This window comes from Galeopterus variegatus, unplaced genomic scaffold (assembly GCF_000696425.1).
Source record: "Galeopterus variegatus unplaced genomic scaffold, G_variegatus-3.0.2 Scaffold2118, whole genome shotgun sequence".
Classification (NCBI taxonomy): Eukaryota; Metazoa; Chordata; class Mammalia; order Dermoptera; family Cynocephalidae; genus Galeopterus; species Galeopterus variegatus.
This window is the reverse complement of record NW_007728229.1, coordinates 273,999-287,079: the sequence shown is the minus strand read 5'-3', so window position 1 is coordinate 287,079 and position 13,081 is coordinate 273,999. Positions and strand designations below refer to the sequence as shown.

Sequence of the window (13,081 nt, the reverse complement as noted above, 5' to 3'; positions counted from 1 at the left end):
TTTTTTTTCAAAGAAAAAAATCAAAATGAGTTTGGTTTTGAACTTTTAAGTTTCAGGGCTGGCCTGAATTTAGCTCAGTTGGTTAGATCCCATCCTCATAATACCAAAGTCAAAGGTTCAGTTCTCTGTACTGGCCAGCTGAAAAAAAAAAAATCACATGAACTATTGTGTTAAAGCTGGTTTTCTGGAAAGAAGTCAGAGATCTATGTGAATAGCCTTTACAAAATATTTCCCCAGATTCATTCAGTTTATTCAAAAGCAGAATGTCATACGTGTAAAAAGATAGGAAGTGGTAGTGTGTGCATGTGTATGAGAGAGAGATAATTTTTATTCAGCAACATAATGTGACCGTACCAAAATTATAGCACTTTACAAATACAGTGTACTGTTCCAACACTTGTTAAATGGGGACCAAAAAATCAAAATGAGTAAAACACAAGATGTGCTGTGGATGACCTTTGGAAATCAAATTCCTTGTGCTCATGTCTGCGGTTTAGCGCCTCCTTGTGGTGATTGTCAGCACTGCCTTCCCCATGGTAGTGGCCTAAGCTTCTCCATGGGAAGATTCTAGGTCCTGAAACTGGGATTTCTAGGATGGCAGCAGCTATTCCATAAATCTCCTGGTTTGTGGATGCTCATTCTGGGAGTAATCTGGGGATAATTGGGTGCTCCAGGCTTACCCTCAGCCTCTTATTTCCTGTCAGGTTGTGCCCTTCCCTTCACCTATGTCCGTATCCACCTCCTTTAAGAATGTAAGAACTCCAGCTCAGTTAGGATTGGTTGCTGGACAGAAGATGGGGGCTAATCACCGATTGTGTTCTAACCCAACTTGTATTGCTGTGGGTCTCTGTATTATGGGTTTTACTGCATAATAACTAAAGAGAATAGTAGTATTGGTGACATCTTATGTGAAAAGTTTGAAATTTAAGAAACAGATTAAAAAATCCTTGAAGACTACCAAACTCCAACATGGAAATTCTTTCAATGTTGTTTTTCTTTCAGAATGGAACCATCCAGTGTGAAACTCTGATCTGCCCAATTCCTGACTGCCCACTTAAGTCGGCTCTTGCGTATGTGGATGGCAAATGCTGTAAGGAATGCAAATGTGAGCATAGCTTTTATGATGAATATTTTCTTTGGCAACAACAATAAAGCTTTGTATTTATAAATATTCACTCATCATTGGTTTAATCTGGCAAAGCTAAGTAGCTTTCAGAAGTGATGGAAATAAGAAGAATGCTTTATCTTTAGTTTATCAGTTCTTTTCCATTTTAAAATGCTAGTCTTCTATCCTGGAAGGACAAGTTTTTCCTGGAGCAATCTATTCTGTATCGTGATGGTAGTAGGAAAGATGTGTAAGAAGCTTACTGGAAGGCATTTCCCAAGGAGGTCTAGGAGGGTCCATACTCAACCACAACAACCAAGGACAACCACGATACAAGTGACCTTTGACAGCAAATGATATACTGCTATGTTAGCCAAAAACATAGAAGTTCAAATTATCATAGGATCATCCAGTGTGGACAGGAGTCATAGCCTTAATTCAGAAAAAAGGCTCATACCACTGTTTGAGGAAGCTTTTCTGCCTTTTAGCAGTTATTGTATGCAGTTCGCTTCTGATGTCAAGAAATGCTCTTTGAGTCATCTGTTATTCTTTCAAAAACAGAAGTCATTTCATCTATGTTCCTTATACTTTAAAAGACCTCACTTAAATCCTTGTTAAAAGGATCATTTAAAATATTAGCTATTTTTGTACAAAGGAGTAGTAATGTAGATGAACACTAAGTTGTTATAAAGCTTGTAGAATATATAAAGCTGTCTAAAGTGTGAGTGTATTTATGTGAATACACTCACAAAAGGGCAGAAGAGGGAGGTTGGGAGAAAGACTGGGGCAGGCGGTCAGGGGGCGGTGAATCAATAGCTGCTTTTACAAGGGTTTTCATATTTACCTAACTTCTTCACCATTGCCATATCCTACTCTTGCCTCACGGTGTGCAATGGGCTACTGCTGGTGAGAGTGACAAGTTATCAGAAAAAAATCAGGAAGTCGCTTTGTAGTCCATTGATTTAATTCTCTCAGGAGCTCACTTATATTTAATTTTATTAAGCTTTACATTGAACCCAGTCCATTTCAGCAAAGTGTATTTAGTCTAGTCAAGTAGATTTGGCAGAACCAGGAAGGATTGAATACAATTGTTTTTACACATGTCACTAGCTAATTTACTTAGTAAGAAGTAATGTGAATTTTTCCTTGGAGTTCTCTTAATAAGTAAAAGCTTATGGTGATGTTCTGTAGTTTTCTTTGCAGGTGGTTAGAGGTAGGAAGAAGAAGGATTTTATGTAGGGCTTTATATTTATAATACCACAATAGTAGGAATCATACATTTTGCTTTAAATGCTTTTATCCTTCTTTTCACTCATAATTCTATCTTGTTACTTGTGAATATGACAGATTTGCATTAAGGGATGGCAGTTTTATTTGATACAGGCTGATTGAAATAATGGACCATTGTGATGGATGCATTAGTCAGAAGTGGTGAATTTCAATTCTGATTTTGCCATTTGTCTCTGTTTCCAACAGTAAGCCACCTACTAAATCAGACTAATGTTTGAATTCTACCCAACATGCACGCAGTTAGACTTAATGAAATGGTAAAATATTTTGAGATTGATTCATGCAGAGCGTTTCTGGCAGATTTTGGTGTTTTTTTTTTTAAAGATGACCGGTAAGGGGATCTTAACCCTTGACTTGGTGTTGTCAGCACCACGCTCAGCCAGTGAGCGAACCGGCCATCCCTATGTGGGATCCGAACCCGGGGCCTTGGTGTTATCAGCACCGCACTCTACCGAGTGAGCCACGGGCCGGCCCAGATTTTGGTGTTAATGATTGAAAATCAACTGTGTTTACCTCATATATAAAAATAGTGAAAGCTGGAAGTAAGTAATCAGTGAGCAGACCACAATATCACTGAAAAAAAGAGCCAGAATAGTTCGTTTGAGTCTCTCATTTTATATGGCCAAGAAATAATAAGGATGAAATGGACTTTGTCTTTCTGGCCATATGCAATGATAGATAAGTGCCATGGAATATAGAGGGTTTATGCCTATGTTTGTTATTTCAATGATTTGAACTTCTGGTTTTAATGAATTCAACATTTTACTAGAGCTAGCAAGACATTTTAGTAAACACCCTTTCTTCCATCCTTCTACTTTCAACTGACCTATGTCATTGTATTTGATGGAGTTTGAATGTGCTGTCCCCTCCAAAACTCATGTGGAAATTTGATCTCCAATGTGGCAGTGTTGGAAACTGATTGAGTCATGGGGGCGGATCCCTCATGAATGGATTAATGCTCTCCCTGGAGGAGGGGTGATTAATGAGTGAGTTCTCGCTCTATTAGTTCCTGCAAGAGCTCTTTGCTTAAGAAGACCCTGGCACCTCCTCTCTCTTGCTTCCTCTCACCATGTGATCTGCTTGTACCCGCTGGCAGCTTGTCATTTTCCACCATGAGTAGAAGCAGCCTGAGGCCCGTGCCAGGTGCAGCTGTTCCAGAATCGTAAGCCAAATAAACCTCTTTTCCTTATAAATTACCCAGTCTCAGGTATTACTGTTATTAGCAACACAAAACCGACTAAAACACACCCGTAGATTTGTTGTTTTCCTAAGGGAAATAAGCGTTTAGTTTATATAGTAAATACTCTTAGTTATTATTTGGGAATGAGTCTCCACAAAGCACAATTTTAAAACAAGTCACTATCAGTATTTAGAAAATGTGCTTCTGAAAAGTTTCGTATAAGACAAATAACACTTAAATTTAATAATCATCCCCTAACTGACTTGTATAGATAGTGCAGATTTTCATACATGCTTAAAGTGGGAGAAACCAATGGTTACATGTATTCATAAGGTCTTTTTCCTGTGTGTGTGTGTGTGTGTGTGTGTATCTTACTGTTACATATGAGGAGAAACAGTCTCATTTTCCTATGTTAATTTCCCCAGTAGTATCACTGTTATAATTTATGAGAACTTAAATTTTAGTGGAGTAGAAGTTAATTTTTATGTTTTTACTCTTTTAAACACAGACGTAAGCCCTCCTCCTAGATCCTGCGCTTATTCTATCTTTGCAACTCTTCTGCCGAATTGCCTTTTTATAATATATTCTTCAGTGAAAACTGCTTAAAGAGATTAATAATTTATTGTTCCTAAAGCCCTTGGAAAGTAAACACATAACCTAACTGGTGAACGTTACTCTGCCAAGATTGAAGTAAACAAAAAAAGTGTGCATGTGTCCAGTCACTTTTTGGTGGTCTTCATGTAATTCTTTCAGCTTGCTTCATCCGAGTTGTTTACACAACTCTGAGCAGTCCTATTTTGCAGCCTCCTTTTTACTTTTGCTCAGTAACTTCAGTTCCAGTCCTTTATCTGAATATAAATACTGATGAAAAACAAGAAGGCTGTTGTTCTGGGAAAGAATTCGGAGAGAACCAAGCCTGTCCCTTTTCTTTATTAGAATCTACATACACAAAGTATTGAGAGGAAGGGCTTCACTTTTCCTGCCTCTACCACTGAGCTACTATGGTCGAGTTAAACAGAGAGGATAAAACCCAATACCAAGTCATTAAGGTGATAGTAATTGCAACTGCAATGAAGTCATCTCATTTCTATAGGTTAGAAGGCACATACTTTGTTTCTCATTTGATCTTTAACAACTCTGAATAGGCATTGCCTCCATCTTCCCAATAAGAGGGATTTATGACTTGTCCTAGAACACACAATTAGAGGTCCCAGAGAAGTGCCATCTGAAAGTGCTATGCTTTGCCAGCCTGCTTCCTTCTTTAAAACCAGCCGTTACAATTAATCTATGTGATCCACTTTTAATGACCAGTAGCTAAGCTCCCCAAAGGCATTTTGGAATCCCAGCTGAGTCGAGGCAGAATGGTGAAGTAAGCGGAGTTGGCCTTTGTCACTCCTCTTCTGCCCTTTCAGCCACTGTATCCATGTCTTTTGTCCCAGTCTCAACTCAAATTCATGATAGCTCTAGAAAATATAAAGTACTAATATTCCGAGTGACTTTAACTCTGAAATGACAACATAATTAGATCACATAAAATCTCAACCCAGTTAAAAAAAATAAAAAGAATTATCAGAAAATAATTGGTTAAAATTCTGGGAAATAGAAAGTTACTGAAAGGCACTGAAATGAGAAAATATTTTTAAGTATTCTGTGCCTGCATTTATTTTATTTCAGTGTATCATAGATTCAGGCTCGTACACAGAGCTCTGTTTCACAGAAAATAGGGAATCTGGATCAAATCCAAATTGATGTTATAATGTATTTTTCAGAAGAGGCTATGTTTTTTAAAAAAGAAGGCATATTTCTCCTTCATTGCTAGAGAGATATCAAATACAGGAAATGTGAATGAGACTACCAGGATTGGTTGGCACTTGCCCAGTAGCAATAGTTAGTTCCAGTGGTGTTTTCTCAAAGAGGCCAGATTTACATGAATAAATTAAAATCGTTATTTTTTTTGATTGAACAAAATCAGAGTTTCAACACATGATGTAAATTATGTTTTAATATGCTCTATGCTGATTGGACATCATATTGTTTTAAACTTAATTTAAAAAGCCCTCTTGGTTTAGATAAAATGGACTTATTATAATGTCTTTGCACTTTGGGTAGTTAGTTAAGTCTGTGGGTTACAAGTCAGATTTTCTGGGTTTGAATTCTAGTGTCACTACTTATTAGCTGTGCAACTTTGGCCAAGGCATTATCCTCTCAGAGCCTCAGTTCTCTCATCTGTAAAAAGGAGATAACAACTATATCTACTTCAGAGGATTTGAGTGAGGATTTAATAAGTAATAGATGTGAAGTGCTTAGAAAAATGTTAGTTATTATTGTTTTGTTAAAAGAATCTTTTGTGTTTTTGTTGATAAAAATACAAAGTAATGAAAGGATCTTATTGGGTCATACTGTTAAAGCTACACATGAGCTCGAGAGATCTTTGAAACAGCAATTTGCTTTTGTGGAGGTAAAGTTTCATTATCCCCATTTTATGGAGATATAATGAAGCCAGGGAGTACAAGTGTCTTAACTAAGATCAAATAGTTAATATGTAATGCAAGGAAATTTTTTTGACTCTCAAATTGTGCTCTGATATATGGTACTAGTTTCCCCAAGGCCATTTTCTTCCTCAATATTTGGGTATGTCTTGATTAAGGTTGACACCAGAACCAATTTCTCATATATTATGTACTTTTTGTGTGTGTCATTCAGAATCATGTTTGATGCAGATCTAAATGTAGATATGGATCATTCATACTTATTGCATCATTTTGATGTAGATTCAGATCATTCATACTTATTATTGATGTATATATTTTATTTGTGCTAATATATATACCACAATTCAGTCTATTGTTGTAGGGAAATTAAGTGGTTTCCATATTTTGGCTTTATGAATTGTACTTCTAGAAACTTTCTTTACATTTTTTGGTCTTACATATGCATGTATTTCTTTCTTTCTTTATTTAATTTTTATTTATTTATTATTATTTTTTTAAATTTTATTTTGTCGATATACAATGTGGTTGATTATTGTGGCCCATTACCAAAACCTCCCTCCCTCCTTCCTCTCCTGCCTCCCACCCAACAATATCCTTTCTATTTGCTTGTCATATCAACTTCAAGGAATTGTAGTTGTTATGTCTTCTTTCCCCCCCAGTTTTTTTTTGTGTGTGTGGCATGTATTTCTGATGGTTATATACCTAAGAGTGAAATTGTTTGATCATCAGGTAAAATACTTTTACTCTGGCAAAACTGTTTTGCTAAACAGTTTTCCAAAGTGGTTATATTAGTCCATTTTCTGTTGCTTATAACAGAATACCTGAAACAGGGTAATTTACAAAGAAATGAAATTTATTTCGTACAGTTTTGGAGGCTGGGAATTCCATGGTTCAGAGAGTGCATCTGGTGAGGGACTTCTTGGTGGGAACTCCCTACAGAGTCCCCTGGCAGTGCAGGGTGTCACATGACGAGCATGGCATGAGCAAGAGAGTTAATGAGCTCACTTGCTCTCCTTAAAAGGCCATCAGAACCACTTCCTGATAACCCATTAAACCATTAACTCATTTTCCATGAATGGATTAATCCATTCACGAGGGCACAGTCCTTATGATTCAATTACTCTTAAAGGCCCCACCTTTCAAATACCTTACTTGGATTTCCCACCCTCTTAACAGTGCTACCCTTGAGGTCAAGCATCAGTGAATTTTGGGGGAACACTTAATTTACAGCAATGGTTATACTAGTTTATTGTCTCACCAATAATGTATGAAAATTCTAGTTGCTCTACACTCTCACTCACACTTGGCATTTTTGGTCTTTTGAATTGTTGCCATTCTGATAAATGATGTTGGTACATGATATTGTATTGTACTACAAATTTGTATTTCCCAGATGCCTAATGAAGATGAGAACCTTTTCATATATTTATGGGCCATTTTCATTAATTTTAAATAATGGAAAATAAGAGTAAAAGCTTTTATATGTACACTTTTCCAAAGAGCAAATTTCTTTCTTTTGGCAGGAGGTGGTAGTTTGGGAGGTTTGATTATTTTATTTGAACATTTTATTTGCACATTAATATGGATGATTCTCATCCTGTCACTTGAAATGCCTAGCAAACAAGGGGTGGAAATTAAATGACTGCCACTCAAGTATTTGGGGATTTTTAAAAAAAGGAATGATAGTCTAATAAAACTGATTCAGAGACTTTTGAACATATGTTTATGACTTTTGGACAAAAATCAATGGAATATAATTGACCAAGAATCTGTTCTTCATAAAAAGAGGAAAATACAATTTATACAATATATATAGGTTATGTTAAAAAAGAAAATAATTTTGGAACAAAGTAACCAATAGACAGCTGTCTCAACAGTAATGCTGGAAGCATGGGAAATATTCAGGATGCATTGGAGGTTCTCATGTATGAACATAATTATAAATTAGTTGGCATTGTAGAGACACAAGGGGCTACATGACCAGAATGCCAGTACTGAGTGAGGGGAATTATGCAATAATGAAAAAGGTAGAAATAGCAATCAAAAGGAAGGTGTGTTGTTTTACATATCAGACCCGATATTTTTAGAATATTTCCTGAGAGTGGTCTTTAGAGAATATTGTTACAGCAAACAATTGAATGAGTTGAAAGCTAATGGTGTCACTGTAAATCATGTGTACAGCTTTAGTCTGGATTCAGTCTTTTTTCACTAAAATTACCTTAATTTAGTGTTTAAAATAATATTTGATAAATCATAGAATTAGAACACTCTTCTAATTCAATAAGTGTGTATGAAAAATGAGCATGAAAATAGTCCATTTGTGCACTACTTTGTTAAGATAATGAGCTTACAATAGGATGTAGTTTCACTATCGACAGATAGCTAAGTTCTATGAAAGAGAGACATCATCAGGATAATTCTGTAGGCTTCCTAAATACTGTCATTAATTTTATGCTGATTTTTTTCATAAATTCTTAGAAAAAGGCATTAGGCATACTGCTATCTTATAAATATTATAAAAACTAATAAATGTCACACCAGTGGAAAAAATACTGAACTGGCAAAATATTAATAAACAAGAATAATTAACAATATAGCCTTCATATTAATTACTATGAGACACCACATGACACATTTTAATGATCTTTAGAAAAGTATAAATCTGCTGTTAGTCAGCTTATAGCAGAGCTGGGATGCCTGGGAAAGGTGGAGCAGAATCACCTGGTGATGACAATGTCACAGTGACTTAGCTGCTGTGTCCTGTGTGCCACACCTGAGTAGTATAAGTTGTTTACCTCTATCATTTTCTTCCTAATCCTAGAACAGTATTTTCAATATTTTAATTAAAAATAATGCATGCATGTAATAAATATTCAAACCATACAAACAAATATAAAATTAAACAAACAAAAAAATTACCTTATTCTTTTCCCCCAAAACTTCTAGTCCTTGTATATCCTTCCAGGTGATTTTTAATGCATCCACTCACATACCTGTGTAGGCTTTTTATATATTGTAAATATTATCATACATATCTTGGCCTTTCTTTTTTATTAATAATATACACTGGAGACATTTCCATAGCAACTAAAAAATTGCTGCATATTATTCAATTGTATAGTTTAGTATAATTTTATCTCTGATGTTGGTACATGATATTGTATTGTACTACAAATTTGTATTTCCCAGATGCCTAATGAAGATGAGAACCTTTTCATATATTTATGGGCCATTTTCATTAATTTTAAATAATGGGGAGTGTGGCGGCGCTCCCGCCGAGGGTTCGGATCCCATGTGGAGACCGGTTCCCGCTCACTGGCTGAGCGCGGTGCGGGCGCAACACTGAGGGTTGTGATCCCATTACCGGTCAGTAAAAAAAGACAAAAAGGAAAAAAAAAAAAAGAATTGTTCCTGGAGTTGGTGGTGGTAAGAATGGAGCTGCATCCAACTCAGGAATGTTAAGCTGCAGTCCCATATTCCACCCACATGATATCTCAGAGCCCCTCCCTAGCTTTTTGTTTCTAAAAGGCACCAGCTCCTGTCCACACCCTCTTTACCCTAGTTTTTGGCATGTTGTCCCTATCAGGAAACTGGCTACATGGTCTCTGGAGTTTGGACTAAGCCCTAGGTCCACAGTAGGTTTTTAGGATTTGAGGCTCAGACCTTGGGGTTATTGGTTGTTTTATACTTTAGTTACATTGTGGGTGTTAAAAAAATTTTCTGGGATGCCTTAATAACAGCCCTCACTTATAAATATTATTTCAAGTAATAAATGTCCCACAAACACTTGTGCAACAAACTCAGAAAAGAGAATAAGTCCAAGTAGCACAATAGGTAATATACAGATTTATGGTTTTAACTGTTGACAAGTGACCACACTAATCCATGACACATACATTGGTAATTTTGCTGAGACCTGAATTTCCTTCAGACAAGCTATAAGCCCTGTATGCGGGAGCATGTCACTTAGCTCAGTGTTTCTCAGATTTTAATGGGAATATAAATCACCTGGGGATTTTGTTAAAATAAAAATTCTGATTCAGTGGTTCGGGGGTGGAGAATTTGCATTTGTAACCAGCTCCCGGGTGATGCCAACACAGCTGGTGCATTTGATTAGCAAAGACTTAGCTAGTGGGTGTGCAGCCCTGTCCAGAATCTCAGTGCAGCTTTTTTTCCCCTCTCTCCCTTTGATCTATTTCAAATATGCAGTAAGGTCTCAGGATGTATGATTTAGGGTTTATGTTTTAAGATGACATTTTAAAAGTATTTTTTGAGTACCAGAACTTTACATGAATCATCTCTCTTGTTTCTCATAATAGCTCCCAATTTACAGATGAGGAAACTGAAGCTTAGGTCCAAGATAACTCAGTCAGTAAAGTGGCAGCACCACAAATTTACTATGTAGTGTTTCAAGTACTCAGCTTCATGTGATGTGTAACATTTCATTAGTGGAAATAGAAAATCAGTTTGAATGGAAAAGTGAGAATTTGATGTTCTGGATATAGCAAGGATCTTATGTTCAAAGGGCACGTAAGTACTTAGGAAGTAAACCTTTACAATACTCATTTCAATATGAAGTAAGACAGGAGAGAAAAATCAAATTTAAATATCTGGTATTCATTATTAAAATATAATGTCTGTATCTATTATAGGAGGTATACCTTTTTATCACTTTGTATTACCTCATTACACATGGGACAGAAATTATTGATTCTGATAGTTCAGGAAAAGAAATTCAAAAGCAAATGTCCTCTGGTTAAATTTTTATTTGTTTTTGGTAAATAAAGAACAGGAAAAACACACTGAATTAAAAATTCAAAGTATCTGCATAAAAGGTACACTACCTGGATTATTAAGTGGAATTTTTGAAAGCCACTGATTATGTAGAATTCTTCCTTGGTCCCCAAATATTTTTTTTTCTTTAAAGTTTTATTTGCATTATGGGCCGGCCTGGTGGCGCACTGGATAAGTGCGCCGCTTGGGAAGCGGGGCGGCGCTCCCGCCCGAGGGTTCGGATCCCACATACAGACCGGTTCCCGCTCACTGGCTGAGCGAGGCACGGGAGTGACACCGAGGGTTGCAATCCCGTTGCCGGTCCCCAGTCCGGTACGGGGGCAACACTGAGGGTTGCGACCCATTGCCGGACATGGAAAAAGACAAAAGACAAAAAAAAAAAAAGTTTTATTTGCATTTTTATTGGGTGAGGTCTCTTTCTACATACTTGCGGAATAATTCACATCTGTCTGATTTCCTAGGCCTTTAGTAGCTTGTATAGTCTTGTTTAATTTTAGTTTATATTGGGTGGTTCTACTGAGATGGATTGTGCTGTCTCAATGTTAAATTTAACTGTTCTCATCCAACTTGTAACTATTAGTGCCTCACACACATTGAAATATTTTTATTTTATTGTAGATTTTGTAAGAATAAATTAATAAAAGCAACCCAGTATTAGATAACTTTAGGACAATGCATTTTCCACAAGCTTAAAGCCCCTTTCTCCTTTGCAGAAAGTTTGTCATTAATCCATGGCCTTAGAATTGTGCTCCGTACTGCTTGATTCTTAGGTTATTTTAAGATGGTGATATATGAGGAGTTAGTGAGCCTGTACAAACCTCACGATGCTAAAACCAAGTGTATGCAGATGGTCCTGGATATTCTTCTGGTTTTTACTCAGCCTGTTCAAGACTTTTTAACCTATTTCATGTCTTCATAGTTTATTGTAGCATCATTTGTAAAAAGAAAAGAAAAAAAACCCCCACAAACCATGAACCATGAGCCTTTTTTTTTTTTTTGCCTGAGTTGTTATTGTTTGATTTGGAAAGCTAATTCTTTATTATGCTTGGAGGAAGAGAAAAAAAATGCAGCAGACAGCACATTCTTTTCACACTATTTTCTGGTTAAACATTATTCTTTTAAATCAATAAAAAATTGAACTTTCCAGATCAAAAGCTAGGGCATCTCACAGCAAAGCAGTATTAAGAATTTCCCATTTATGTTTATGCCTGTGGTCTACCTCCAGCATTTCTCAGGCCCTAAATCTCAGAAAGGTCACTTTTATTTGTTGGTTGGAAAGAAGGGAGGGGATGGGCTAGTACAGAACAAGATGGACATTGTACTTGTTCACTGATTTATTTCAGCTATTAATGTCTCTTCAGACCACAGTTCCTAAAAGCTGAGGGAATTAAAGCTGGCAGAGACAATCAGTAGAATGTGAAGTGGGATGTAAGAATTGAATTAACTGTCCTGGTTGAATTTTCCATATGCCCAGGAATGAATTCAGGAGCTGGGGAACTTGGAATAATCCTAGAAACAGTAGTAGGGGATGACTGTCATATGAATATAGAAATTGAGTGAAATAAAGTGAAATTGAGAGTCTTACCACTGAGTTTCTTTTCTATAATTTCCATTCATTTAATAATAGTTACTAAGCACTTCCTATGAATTAGGCTCTGTTAGACACTGGGAATACAATGATGAATAAAATAAAATTTCTCTTTCCCCTCACAGAGCTAAAAATCAAGTCAGAGAGGCAGACATTAATCATATAGTGACCAATATGCAAATGTGACATTGCAGTATGAAGATGTTGATAAAACGTGTGCAAGAAGTGAACTTCAAGTAGCAGGGAATTCAGGGATGGTATCCCTGAGGAAACGATGTTGAAGATGAGATCCGATGAAGAAATACATTAAACTAGTGAAGACAGGAAGGAAGAAATGTTTAGATGGAGAGAACTGAATATACAAAGGCTCTGTGTAGGGCCGGCCCAGTGGTGCACTGCTACAGTGCACCGCTTGGGAGCGCGGCGGCGCTCCCACCGAGGGTTCGGATCCCACATACAGACCGGTTCCCGCTCACTGGCTGAGCGAGGTGCGGCTGCGACGCCGAGGGTTGCGATCCCGTTGCCGGGCCCGGTCCGGTATGGGCACGTCACTGAGAGTTGCGATCCGTAGTCAGTCACGATAAAAGACAAAAAGAAAAAAGAAAAAAAAAAAAAAAAAAAAAAAAAAGGCT

At 36.8% G+C, this 13,081-nt stretch overlaps 1 protein-coding gene across 1 annotated transcript in view; it reads left to right on the top strand.

Moving 5' to 3' along the window:
* Positions 1–13,081, top strand: part of NELL2 (NEL-like 2 (chicken)) — a 242,861-nt gene that overhangs the window by 4,919 nt on the left and 224,861 nt on the right. Inside the window, exon 6 of the mRNA XM_008580521.1 lies at positions 1,003–1,105. Coding sequence (XP_008578743.1) covers positions 1,003–1,105 — 103 coding nt within the window. The remainder of the gene's footprint in view (positions 1–1,002; positions 1,106–13,081) is intronic.